The sequence below is a fragment of the Dendropsophus ebraccatus genome, chromosome 7 (assembly GCF_027789765.1).
Source record: "Dendropsophus ebraccatus isolate aDenEbr1 chromosome 7, aDenEbr1.pat, whole genome shotgun sequence".
NCBI lineage: Eukaryota > Metazoa > Chordata > Amphibia > Anura > Hylidae > Dendropsophus > Dendropsophus ebraccatus.
The window spans coordinates 131,347,142-131,361,768 of NC_091460.1; the positions used below are offsets into that span (position 1 = coordinate 131,347,142).

The 14,627-nt window shown below is 43.7% G+C and overlaps 1 protein-coding gene across 1 annotated transcript in view; it reads right to left on the minus strand.

The window, feature by feature from the left end:
- The window catches only part of ANK2 (ankyrin 2), a 382,082-nt gene extending 370,639 nt beyond the window's left edge, over positions 1-11,443 (minus strand). The window contains exon 1 of the mRNA XM_069978468.1: positions 11,125-11,443. Coding sequence (XP_069834569.1) covers positions 11,125-11,199 — 75 coding nt within the window. The 5' untranslated portion in view covers positions 11,200-11,443. The remainder of the gene's footprint in view (positions 1-11,124) is intronic.
- Between the last annotated feature and the right edge of the window lie 3,184 nt (positions 11,444-14,627).

Genomic DNA, 14,627 nt, shown 5'->3' on the forward strand with positions numbered 1-14,627 from the left:
TGTTCCCCGCTGCATATAATTATATTTAATCGAGTCGAAGCTTCCCAAGCTTCCATAGATTCTGTTTCCAGCATGAGAAACAGCGCCATAGACTTACATTACACTGGGTCTCACCACTAAAGGTACGCTTTAAAAAAAGTTCAGACAACAAGACAAAGCAACAGCAAGCCGACACCAAGTGCTTCACTAAGCCATGTACATGGAGCAAGAGCAGAGCTCTGGACAGTCCCGTATGATAAAGTAGCCTATCGGGGTGTAGGCGTTACGCCCTTCTGCCCTTTTTCCGGCCAGGAGTACTCCTGCCGGAAGAAGGACCTAACACCTGAAAAGGCTGTTGCCTAAGGAGATACACCCTGAACCCTATATCATCCCTTCACTGTCTTTACCTTATGTGGGAATAAATTCTACGACCAACACCGAAGATTGGTGAGTGCTGTACAGGCTACGTACCTGTACACTTTTTAAAAAATTGTTGTCCGTATACAAATGTTTAAAAAAAAATTGTACTTTCTGATAAGGTTATCATAAATATCCAGGAGAAAAATTATTCTTTATGGTCCTGATGAAAAGACTTCTACTGGTTTAAATGATCACAATGAACACTGCGTGAATCATGCAATAAATATCCACAGCTATGTCCATCCTTTTTTTTATTAATGGTTTATTCCATTTAGGGGTCTGTCACTTTTGTAGGTAACAATAATTCAGAATGCAGCTCTATTCCTTCCTGCCAGAAACTTTGATGGCACCCAAAATGCCTATGTTATAGCATCAGTTATAAAGGGCAGATAGAACCGGCTAAGGATAGTGCTGTCACATCTGGACCATCACTTCTAGGAAGCAGTCTAGCCCTTAAAGATCTGATTTACACAGCTAAAAAAAGGTAAAAGAAAAAGGTAAAGAAAAACTACCTGTAAGGCTGGGTTCACACTACATTTTTTTCTATCTGTTCTTTTCAAAAAACGGATGAATTTGTACATCTGTTTTGATCCGTTTTTCCATTGACTTCCATTATAAAAAAAAAAAAAAAAAAAACAGATCAAAACGGATACATAAAAAAATGAGGTCGACTATGTTTTGTGTCCATTGAAAAAGAACCCGATCCCTTTTTTTTTTTATAATGAAAGTAAATGGAAACACGGATCAAAACGGATGCCCACAAATGCATCCGTTTTTCATCTGTTTTTGAAACAGATGAAAAAAAAAGAAAAAATCGATTGCAAAAGCTTAGTGTGAACGTGCTCTATGCAGCAGCCAGAGGTTCTCTTATATAGAGTGCTTGGGCTACTCTAAGAAGTAACCTTGTGGAAATTGTAAATTCCTGCATACTCAACTCTTTACAAAGCAGAACTACAAAAAGTAAATTGTGTTTTAAAGAATGGATGATCAATAGAGTGAGGCACATTTCCTCACTCCCAACAAAACGACAACAAAGCCCAGCCAAGCGTCCAGCTGATCGGCTTTACAACCTGACAAAAGGAAAGACAGGCAGATATATGAAAGGATTCCGTTTACTTCAGTCACACAGAATCTCCATCCGTCTACAATAGTTACTTGTTTCAGCTACACTCCTACAGTGCAACAACACTGTCTGGCCGGCACATCACACAGGATCGTCATTGTCAATAGTCAGCTATATGAAACTTTTACAAAACACTGACACTGCATAATTTTATCCACATACCAAAATGCTCAAGGTACTCGCAACATTACATGACATTTCTGCAACGTAACGGGACTGTACTAGAAGCATATCCACAGGGTCCGTAGCAGACATCCAACTCTTATGACTTAAAGGGAACCTGTCACCCCCCGTGCCGGGGTGAAGGTCGCCCGACCCCCCGCTAAAGCCCCGGATATTTACCCCATCTCGCCAAGTCCCGTTCCTGGAGCCGGTCCCGGGACGGAGATATCCCCGTCTAAAGCCTGGCGCGCGCACTATTGAGATGAGTCCGATGCCCATAGAGAATGAATGGAGCCGTCATTCTCTATGGGCGTCGGACTCATCTCAGCAGTGCGCGCGCCAGGCTTCAGACGGCTATGTCTCCGTCCCGGGACCGGCTCCAGGAACGGGACTTGGCGAGATGGGGTAAGTATCCAGGGCTCTAGCGGAGGGTCGGGCGGCCTTCACCCCGGCACGGAGGGGTGACAGGTTCCCTTTAATACCCTATTACACGGGGCGATCAGCAGGGGGGCTGCCTGGGTGATGGTTAAAACGTTAAAAGGCCCTAGAAGATGGCGGTAATCTGCTGCCGCCGCTCCTGTTGCTCGGAGCAACGGCAGCAGATTGCTACTATTTGGATCGTTGGTCCTTTAACATGTCGGCTGATGGTTGCCTTTTATTACACAAATCGATTATCGGCCGTAATGGTCAATAATTGGCCAAATATGGACGATAATCACTTCATGTAAAAGGGCCTTTAAACCTGCATAAGGGTGCCCTCACACACGCTTTTTTGTATGGTGGCTTTTAGGCTAAAATAAACAACAACACCATTAGCATTTTATGCCATTTTTCTAGTGCTTTTTTTTTATCACTTTGACTTATGTGTGACTTATCTTTTTTGTGGTTTAGGCATTTTTGTGTGATTAACTTTTTTTCTCTGCCATCACAGGACCTAGCTACCGGACCACAAAAAAAACACCACACTTTGCAAAGGGGACATGCAGGTTGGACCCCCCAGGATTTCTTACTTGTCCCCTATCCTGTGAACAGGGGAAAAGTAATTTTAACCTGAAAAACACCATTAAGGGGGGCATAACTTTGCAGACTGAGAACCTAAAAGATGCACTCCTGCAAATGTGGTGTCCCACAACAGGTGTTTCTTTCTCTCCTATGTACCTGACAAAAAGCTTTTTTCTCTCATTTTAAGTGGTGGATGAAGTATGAAGTGAGTCATGGGTTAATGTTTTATATGTACCATGTGTTCTTTGCTGACCAATAGGAGGTGCCCATTTCTTCTTCACCTATCATCTCTCTTCTATCTCCTGTGTACACTCATCCCTACCACTCACAGGCAGGCACCCTGTAGGAGGAGTTTTACTGGTGGTGGAAGTACAGTTAGTTCTTACCAGATTCTCAGTGAGGAAGAACACAAAAGACAACAGTTCTTGCTAAAGCTAAACCAGGGCCTGGCTGGTGCCAGGACCCCTGTGAGGCACAGAAGTATGCAGTTCAGTTTAGTCTAGTCAACGAGTGTGAACAGATACAGTTAGAGACCAACAGTTCTTCTACCACTACTACTATATCTATTATGCGGTGCTAAGCACACACAAGGGAGAGTAGTCACAAAGGAACACCCTGACCCACGCCAGGAACACGTCAGAAAAGAGCAGGGTAGTATCCTGAACAAGATAGGAACTAGCCTCAGTAGGACAAAGCAACTGGTATATAAAGGTCTACGTATCCTATTGCGCAGAGCAGGTAACTGGGAAGACTTGGACACCTAGATAACAAAGGCTGGGGCTCGTACTACCCTACTGGGACAGGTTCTATGCTACCAGAGGGCAGAAGTCGGTCAGTGTCTATACGTGAGTACGAGTATCACTAAATATATCTAAATATATCGAGTATATCTACTAAAGGATCCAGCAGAGTACACAGCTACACTGAGTTAGGGCTTCTCTGGCAAACTACTCTCCTCAATTCTTCACTCTACAAGCACCGCTACAACTACCTCTTTTACTTCTCTCAAGCACCTCCTTCAAGCACTAAGGTCAAGCGCTCAAGTGTGTCAAGATTTATTTACGTGGAAAGGTTTACTGTTATTCTGAAAGGCCTTGCAGTAAAGCTGTTATATTTTTATACTAATGGGACTATGTCATCCACTGTCTGCACCTGCACCTGTAGACACACATCCACTACACACCTTGGGTTATTTTTCCCCCTTCTGTGGGTGGCGGTACCGACAGTCTGGGTGGGTCAGTTGCCACTCAGGACTGCCGTGACAAGAGCCCAAGGGACCCGCAACAACCCGTCAGGTTACCGACCATTTGGGGAACACAGCCGTCCATACAACAAGCAGGTGCCAACGACACACCTATATGCTGGGCTAGCACTGGCGTCACGACACTAACACCTCTGGCTGAGCTGATACAAACACTAGTACTAACCTGGTGGCACATCACCCAAATCCCCCCCCCCCCCCCCATAAAATGGACATATATTGTCACTATTCCTGCTGTGTCATCTGTCTCATTGCAGCTCTGCTATATCCACACATTCCATTACTGCATCCGGGTCATGTGACCTCTGATCAGATGTCTTGACATTCAGATTGCAAACTGCATCCTCTCTCCCTTTAAAATCTGCTCTCAATCCCATAATGTATCAGCAAAGTATCACATGGACAGTACCATCTCTGCCTGCTGGGAAGACATTGTAATAGTCATCATCTCTATACATCTCTATATAAGCTAAGAGACTGTAAGTATACCCTCTGGGAAGCTGAACTGTCATCATATCCATTATAACTGTGAGAGAGAAGCTGTGTAATCATCAGTATGTCTATTGGCGGTTTCTGTTCCCCCCTTGGAGAGGAACAATCCATGCAGTTTGATTGTATAGGAAGTTCTGGCCAAGATATACAAAGTATTAGTAAATTGGGCCACCGTATGGTAAAAGGAAGCACACTGAGAGCTAAACAAAAAAAAGAGAGATGAAAGAGAGATGAAACGGGAAAGGGTTAAAATTCTACTCAAATACCTGAAAGTGAATATCCCAAGACGAAAATTTAGGCAGAGTTCACACTGCAGTCTGTAAAACGGATCTGTTTATAAATGGTTACTTTTAATGCACAGAAAAAGTTGGTAAGGCTGGGTTTACACTACGTTTTTCCAGCCATTTTTTTCCATACGTTAAAAAAAAAAAAAAAAAAAAAAAACAGATAAAAAAACAGATGGAACTGTGTGCATCAGTTTTGATCCGTTTTTCCCATTGACTTCCATTATTAAAAAAAAAGTTTAAAAAGGATCAAAACGTTTTTTTATTTACATACACAAAAACGTACTTGACCTTATTTTTGTGTACGTTAAAACAAAACAAAAGTGTTTTGATCTGTTTGTTTGTTTTTTTTATAATGAAATCCAAATGAATGTGCACAATTGCATCTGATTTTTTTTCCTCCATAAAACGGATATGTTAAAAGGACTGCAAAAACGCAGTGTGAACCCAGCCTTATTCCTTATCCACAGGATACGAGTTGATCTGACCGCTGTGACTGCACCAATCCTAAGAACAAAGTTCAACTGTCTCATATTCAAAAAGTTATTTCAGGAGAAAAATACCACCCAGTCTTCATGTTTAAATTCAGATACTGTTGATTTACTATTACTCCATTCATTCTCCATGAGTCTTCGGAACACTTCTGTGTGCTAAACTCCACTATGTTCAGAAATCCCATAAACATCCCATCAGGCAACTCCTCAGCTACCTGGTAAGTTAGGCTGTGTTCATACTGAGCAAAATCGGCAGAAGCTCTATGCCGTGGAATCCCTGCCAGCCTAAGTGTCAAACAGCATACCTATGGGAGGGCTTGCACGCTTCCGCTCTTCGCGGCTCTCCGCTCAAAGAATTGACATGTCAATTGCTTGAGCGGAGGCATGTGGGCCCTACCATAGACACACTGTTTGACACGGAGGAAGGCGGGATTCCGCGGCAGAGAGCTTCCACTTAAACATACCCTTAGGGTGCCTTTACACAGAGAGATTTATCTGACAGATTTTTGAAGCCAAAGCCAGGAATGGATTTGAAAAGAGGAGAAATCTCAGGGGCACATTTTACTATTGAGTCTAAAATGTGAATAGAATATTTGTAACTTTATTGCATCTAAAAGTTGCAGGAACCATTGAATACTGGTTCATAAACAGAACTTAGACCAAACATGGGCAAAAAAATCCAATTATTCACCTAAAAATAGGCACAAAACCCTTGATAAATTTCCCCCTCGGTGTTTCCTTTATGACCTGTTATCCATTCCTGGCTTTGGTTTCAAAGTTCTGTTAGATAAATCTTGTAATCTTCCTCAGTCTCTCAATGTTAAAGCGACTCTGTACCAACCAGAGCTGTGGAGTCGGAGTTGGAGTCGTGGAGTCAGAGCTAGTTTTGGCTGGAGTTGGAGTCGGAAATAATGTACCGACTCCGACTCCAGCTTTAAAAAAAAATCTTAGAACAATTTAGATTTGAGTTTTGATATGAATCGCCGCCGCAGACTCCGCTTGGAATTCCACCTGCCTCAGTGTCTCAATGTTAAGTATAGGGAACCTCCCCTCTCTGCGACGCTCTGCTAAAAAGAATTGACATGTCTGGCGTTTTTCATGCATTTACGTTTTTCTGGCATTTTTTCCCAGGGTACTAAGGCAGTGTGAAACCAGCCAAAAAAAGCTATTTACTTAAAAAAATTCCATATGAACGAGATAAAGATTATCCCTACTCAATGATAATGGGGCTAATATTTATGCTGATCCACAGCACTTCAAACCAAGCATCTGCTGCAGAAATCCGAATGTTATCTTTGGATTCCCCTGATGGATCCTCTAGTAAATACACATCAGATACAATAAATATGTATCTAATTAAATGAGCATGTGGCTATGTTCCCACTATGCCCTTATGGTCATTTTACGCCCTTTTGGACAGCCATGATTTTGAGGCCAAGTAACGCTCATATTCTACATATCCAAGAAGACTGCCGTAAAAATGTAGAAAAAAAGACGGTGTGAACATAACCATAGCCTGTTGTCTATCATTGACAACAAATAAATATCTTAACCCATTCAGGGCTGTGGACGCAACTGTACAACTATTTCTGCGGTACGTTCGCACTTATGGATTGTTACGTCCCTGGATGTAACAGGCTCGAAAGCTGTCAGTCATAACCAGGCACCCGCCACAACTGCCAGGACCTGAGGCTTGCTCGGATCCCAACAGTTAAACTAAGTAAAACACTTAGGGGGAGATTTATCAAACACAGTGTAAAGTGAAACAGGCTCAGTTGCCCCTAGCAACCAATCAGATTCCACCTTTCATTCCTCACAGACTCTTTGGAAAATGAAAGGTGGAATCTGATTGGTTGCTAGGGGCAACTGAGCCAGTTTCACTTTACACCATGTTTCATAAATCTCCCCCTAAGTGGCCATCCTGAAAGTGTATAAATTGCAAGAGTTGTACTGTGGTTGATGATACAGTATATCTCTCTTACCTCATCAAATAGGCCTATATTTACTAAAAGGGTTGTTCCAGATACAACATTTACCTATCCTGTGGAAAGAAAAATCTACTGTAACTGGGGGTATGGGAATTATGGCAGTGGGGTTCTGAGTCCCCTGCTGTAATGGAATGATGTGTGCACACTGCTTTTTTTACCGTCTATAGGATTGAAAGAGATAGTTGAGTGCTGTAGTCGCCCATTTCTGGCCGTCCCATCGACAGTATATAGACACATGACAACAGCTCCATTCTAGGAGGGGACTCGGATCCCCCCATCTCGTGATTGCAAAAATTGTCACAAATAATTAAAAAAATTTTGCCTTAAAGTCCAACTTGGCATGAAAAATGAGTGTGCCTTAAAATTCAAGACCACGTTTTTACATTTGGGGTAAAAAATGTGACCTATGTTCCTTATTTCTTCACCAACATTGCGTGGATATTAGTAAACCAATGAGGGCATGGTTTTGGGAGAATTGTGACCGCAAATATGGGAACATTGCCGAACACTAAATTGGGAAAATTATGAAAATTTTTGTAAAAATTTACGCCAGCTTTTCTGGCAGTCCAAATATTGTAACAATGTATATATCTTTTAGTCTAAGTTCATAACCATGTTGGCTGTTGGGGGAGGATTAGTGCACTAAGGGCAGAAGCTCCACCCCATGTGCATCACAACACCTCATTAGCATAGGGAATAAACTCATATCATGAAAATGCCAATGAGGATCAAGGTAAGAAAATGATCTTCATTCTCAGCGCCTCATGCACTATGGGGACATAGCAGATTAGATACTTCTGCAATCTGCCCCCCCCCCCCCCCCCAAACCACTTGTACCTTCGGATAGCTGCTTTTAATCCAAGATCTGTCCTGGGGTCCATTCGGCAGGTGATGCAGTTATTGTCCTAAAAAACAACATTTAAACTTGCAGCCCTGTGTCAAATTGGCGTGGCCTAGAGTGTCATGTGCCCTAGCCCTGCACCGCCTCTCTGTCCCTCCTCCCCGCCCTCCTTACTATTAGGAACGCCACTGGCAGGATTTCAACTATTCCTGAACATGTGCTGAATCGTTAAGGTCCATGTGTGTTTAGCCAAGTGATGAGTAGGAGAAATCCTGCCCTAATTCCTAATGATGAAGAGAGAGGCAGTGCAGGCCTAGGGCACAGACACTCTAGGCCACGCCAATTTGACACACGGCTGCAAGTTTAAAAGTTGTTTTTCCGGACAATAACTGCATCACCTGCCGAGCACACCCCAAGGGCAGGAGTTGAAACGGATCCCGCGGCTGAGTGGACCTGAGACTTCACATCTCGGGCCCGCGTCAGACACCCGTAAGCGGCCAGGAACCGGGGAACGGAGCGACGCGATGCGGGACCTCCTCAGCCACCTCCTCCCCGGTCCCAGCAAAAAAGTCCCCCCCCCCCGCTGGAATACCCCTTTAAAAGCAGCTATCTGACAGTACAAGCAATTTTAGAGGCAGATTGTGGATACAGAGTCGCTTTAAATATGGGCCATAATGCATTAACACATAAGTAATTTAGGGTCCATTTACACAGAAAGATTATCTGACAGATTATCTGCCAAAGATTTGAAGCCAAAGCCAGAAACAGACTATAAACAGAGATCAGGTCATAAAGGAAAGCCTGAGACTTCTCCTCTTTTCAAATCCATTCCTGGCTTTGGCTTCAAATCTTTGTCAGATAATCTTTCTGTGTAAATGGACCCTTACGTTCTCTGATCACAGTCATTACGGCAATGGCTGGACGTCGATTCAGATAAAATCAAGTGCTCACATCTCTAGTGCTATGGGAATAGAGCTTACAAACATATATCTATTGGGGATGTACTGCTTAGTGTAACGCGGTGTGGACGTTACAAGACAATGTATAGCAACTTACTATATAAACCAGGGGTAGGGAACCTTGGCTCTCCAGCTGTTGCAAAACTACAACTCCCATCATGCCTGGACAGCCTTCGGCTGTCCAGGCATGATGGGAGTTGTAGTTTTGCAACAGCTGGAGAGCCAAGGTTCCCTACCCCTGATAAACCATATTTTATATTATAGTAAGTAGAAGACATTATAATACATGGCAGTGACATCAGCTGCATTGGATGGTGGGCCAAGAGACAGTCCTTATCCCAGGATTACTGATATTATTCCATCTCTGTGCCTATTCTAAGGGACACAAGGATACAAGGATTTCCTGGCAAGTGGCAACAATTGTATGTGCTCAGCAAGCCCGGCAGTAACCAGACTGAGGATGAAGGCTGAGCAGCCTTACCACAGCTTGAGATGCACTGTCATGACTGGTGACGTCACCTGCAGCTTCTCACAACGGCTGTGACATAAAAGCCTAAACTTCACCAATTTACAGTAAGTTGACTAGTAGCCTAGTAGCCCTGCCACTAACCAGTAAGTACAGCGTTACTATATCAATGGGCTGCAGAAAATCCGGACAATTTATGATCGGAATCCCTGATTTCTCCTCATTCTTATGAGGGATGAATGGGTGTGGTGTATCGATTTGCAGTCCTCTCTACAGACATTGTATCAATGAGCAGACTGCAGTGAGATTTACAATAACAATAGGTAAATATTAGAATTAAATGTGTAAATATTAGGATTCGCCATAAAACATGTTTAATAGTAGCATAAAAGTTTCTTTAAGAATTGGTATGAACATTAGCAAAAATCTTTTTTTTTTTTAATCAACTGGTTTCAGAAAGTTATATAGATTTGTCATTCACTTCTATTTAAAAATCTCAAGTCTTCCTATACTTATCAGCTGCTGTATGTCCTGCAGGAAGTGGTGTAGTCTTTCCAGTCTGACACAGTGCTCTCTGCTGCCACCTCTGTCCATGTCAGGAACTGTCCAGAGCAGCAGTAAATCCCCATAGAACATGGACAGGTGGGAGCAGTGAGAACTAGAAACAATACACCACATCCAGTAGCTGATAAGTATGGGAAGACTTGAGATTTTTCAATAGAAGTCAATTACAAATCTATACAACTATCTGAAACCAGTTGATTTGAAAGAAAAAGATTTTCGCCGGAGTACTCCTTTAAGCAAATGCCAGAATGCCTTGCAGCAATAAACTCATGTAACAGCTCACCTGTTGAGTAATGCTATACAGCAAGGGTAGGGAACCTTGGCTCTCCAGCTGTTGCAAAACTACAACTCCCATCATGCATGGACAGCCAAAGCTTTAGCTTTGGCTGTCCGGGCATTATGGGAGTTGTAGTTTTGCAACAGATAGAGAGCCAAGGTTCCCTACCCCTTCTGTAATATATATATATATATACACACACATATATATATATATATATACACATATGTACGTATATATATATATATATATACACACACATATATATATATATATACATATACATATATATATATATATATATATATATATATACACACACACATATAATACATATATAAATATATTTATTCTACCGCACACGTTACAGGTCAAAAACGGGCATCAGTTCCCCTTTAAAAAAAAAAAATAAATAATAATATATATCACCATATTAATGCAATTCACCAGTACGGGTACCAATAGCGCCAACATTTCCGTATTGCCAAAAAGAGGCGCGGCAATGGCAGCCTATATATCAAGGTGATACGCCAATATATTACATGGTGCACATATAGAGCCTATTGGATAGGTGTCATGTGACATTGCTAGGTATAGGGTGTCCAGAGGGATACCGGGCAGTTATGCTCCTGTTCACACTACATACATGGCCCATACATGTGACTGTCATTATTGTAGCGATTTTGAGGCGTTTATGATAAGAAAAGTCAGTAGTGCCCTTGTCTGGGAGGAGGGAGAAGATGGGTGTCCCCCACAGCAGTGTATGTAGATAAGCAGAGAAGACAATAGAGGCATAGAGGTGAGGCACTCACCTGGCGGATCCTGGGGGGCATGGGGGGAGATATACCACCCCCTGGTGTAGAGGCGGCTGAGGTGGGAGAGGCCATGGTGCTGCAGCCTCCTCTCCCCTCCCTCCTTCTCCGGCAAATCCCTTCTCTGGCTGGGAATCCTCCGGCCGTCAGTGCCCGGGCTCACAGGCTGGTAGCCGGGCAGGGGCTGGGCAGGCGGGCGGGCTGGCAGCTGCTGCAGTGAGGGGCAGCCGTGACCTTCCTCCCTCCGTCCAGCAGTGATCCGCAGTCTGCAGTGTCTGTGAGGGAAGAGCGCCGCTCCTGCTGCTCTACTACTGCTGCTGCTACTGGGATTATTATAGCAGCAGTCACACAGGAGAGCTGGCAGGAGCTGGAGGCTGGGCTGCTGATGAGCTCACCCACACACACAGCCCTCACAGCCCTGGCTCCTTACACTGGCATAGATGCCACTAGCCAAAAAGACCTGCTGCACTCACCAATAGGGGGAGAATTATGGGGGGGGGTTGTTTTTTTTTTGTTTTTTTTTAATGGATCCCAGTTTTTAGTAGTGCCCTGCAAATGTTGCTATAACTTTAATTCACACATATGGGATTGGTTGCAAACATTTCTGCAGCTGTCCTTTTCATAAGAAATAACCCCCCATTCAGATGAATGGAACTTTCATTTTTCAGTGACAGAAAATGTTGCGACTAATCTACCTGTGTAAATTCACCCTAAGGGCTCTATTCCACCAGGCGATTATCGTTCAGATTATCGTTAAATTGTTCGAATCTAAACGATATTCGTTCGGTTGAAATGCAGTTAACGATTAACGATCGAACGAGAAATCGTTGATCGCTTTATAAGGGCCCTATTCCACCGGGCGATTATCGTTCAGATTATCGTTAAATCGTTCGAATCTAAACGATAATCGTTCGGTTGAAATGCAGTTAACGATTAGCGACCGAACGAGAAATCGTTGATTGCTTTATAAGGGCCCTATTCCACCGGACGATTATCGTTCAGATTATCGTTAAATCGTTCGAATCTAAACGATAATCGTTCGGTTGAAATGCAGTTAACGATTAGCGACCGAACAAGAAATCGTTGATTGCTTTATAAGACCTGGACCTATTTTTATCGTTGTTAGTTCGCAAAACGTTCGCATTGAATAAGACATCGTTCGGTCGTTCGCAATAGATACACAATAGCGGAGAAATAGCAAAGAAAAAAACGATCGCAAATACGATCATAAGTAACGATTATCGTTCCATGGAAATGAGTGAACGTTTTCAGGTCTTTCGCAATAGCGGTCGCTTGAGATCGTTAATCGTTAACGATTATGCGAACGATAATCGTCCAGTGGAATAGGGCCCTGAGGGCACAAACACACTGGGCGTATCCGCAGCGGATTTCTCGCTGCGAATTCGCAGCGACACCTGCTGCGGATTCCTACCCTGTACACTTATGGGCAGACAAACTTGCAGCGGGATGGATATCCAGCTGTGAGTATGTCAGCAGCCCGCCCCGTTAACCCCTCGCCGCCAGAGCGTATACTTCACCTGCTTCCCGCTCCGGCTTGCTTCAGGGCTCCCGGTGTCTTCACGTCCCCCTCAGCCAATCAGTGGGCTGTGGCGAGGCAGTGTACTGATTGGCCGAGAGGGACCTGCCAGGAACCGCCGAAGCAAGCTAGAGCGGGTAGAAGGTGATGTATACGCTCCGGCGGCGAGGGGTTAATAGGGCGGGCTGCTGTCATACTCACAGCTGGATATCCATGCCGCTGCAAGTTTGTCTGCCCATAAGTGTACAGGGCAGGAATCCGCAGCAGATCTCGCTGCAAATCCGCAGCGAGAAATGCACTGCGGATACACCCAGTGTGTTTGTGCCCTAAGGGTATGTGCACACTGAGAAATTCTCGAGGAATTGAAGCAGAAAGTTTTCAGGCAGAATTCAAGCTGAATTAAAGCCCCCCATTGACTTCTATAGGATTCCTCTAGCAGATCTACAGCAGAAAATTCTGCTCGGAAATTCTGCAATGTGAACAACAGAGCAGAAAACCCATTGAACACAATGGGACTTTGTGCTGTACATATTTTACGGGAGGAATTTCAAGCTGAAATAAGAGCAGATTCCTCTTCGATTCCTCACCTTTTCCTCAGTGTGCACATACTCTAAGGGTCAGTTCACACCGAGGGATCAGCACCAAATCAGCGAAGAAAGTGTTCTTGCGGATTCTGTGTAGAATTTGCACGGAATACGTGTGAAAATTGTTCTCCCCAGAATCACTTGGAATCCGGAAGAACACTTTCTGCGCGTAAATGTGGGAGGAGACACAGACAAATGTCTGTCTTCTGAATTAATTTTTTTCCAGTTCCGCGCGAATCAGCGCCCAAACCTTAAGGATCAGAAAGCAATTGGTTTCAATAGGATTCCACCAGCGGAATCTGCCAAAAGAATTGACGTGTCAATTCTTCTAACGGAAATCGGATCCGCTGTGGAAAATTCTGTGCAGAAATTCCGCTGTGTGAACTGCAGAGCGCAAATTCCATTAAACTCAATGGAATTTGGCTCTGCAGTATATTTTTGGGCAGAATTTTCAGCGAGGAATCAGTGCTGAAATTCAGCGCCGATTCCTCAGTGTGAACTGGCCTTAAAGCCTCATTCACACGTTCAGTAATTTTTCTGGGCTGCAAAACCTTAGACAATTTTTTCTCTGCGACCCGTGGAAAATCATCTGTAATTGCATTCGTTTCCGTATCCGTAAAATGTGAACAGTACTAGTTTGCTTAGATTTGATCCATGTTTTTTTTGCGAACATCACAAATGTGTTCTCATATTAAAATCAATAGGAGTCTTTAAGGAGAAGTCCAGCAAAAATTTTTATTAAAGTATTGTATTGCCCCCCAAAAGTTATACAAACCCCCAATATACACTTATTATGAGAAATGCTTATAAGGTGCTTTTTCCCCTGCACTTAATACTGCATCAAGGCTTCACTTCCAGGATAACATGGTGATGTCACTTCCTGGATAACATGGTGATGTCACTTCCTGGATAACATGGTGATGTCACTTCCTAGATAACATGGTGATGTCACTTTCTGGATAACATGGTGATGTCACTTCCTAGATAACATGGTGATGTCACTTCCTGGATAACATGGTGATGTCACTTCCTGGAGAACATGGTGATGTCACTTCCTGGATAACATGGTGATGTCACGACCCGACTCCCAGAGCTCTGCAGGCTGTGGCTGCTGGAGAGGATGATGGCAGAGGGATGTTCAGTGTCCCTTCAGTGCCCTGTGTCCCTCAGTGTCCCCCTGCCATCATCCTTTGACTGATTGATCAGAAGATTATATTGATAGCAACTGGGGGGCCCACCAGACCACGGGGTCTCAGCGGACAGTAAAAGGCTGGATCCAAGTGTTGTCTCTGAATAAGTGGGACAACCTAACATTTTGGGCTATGTCCCAATAAGCTTCAAAAGGTTTTTTAAGAAGTCTATCATGACTCAGAAAATACCGG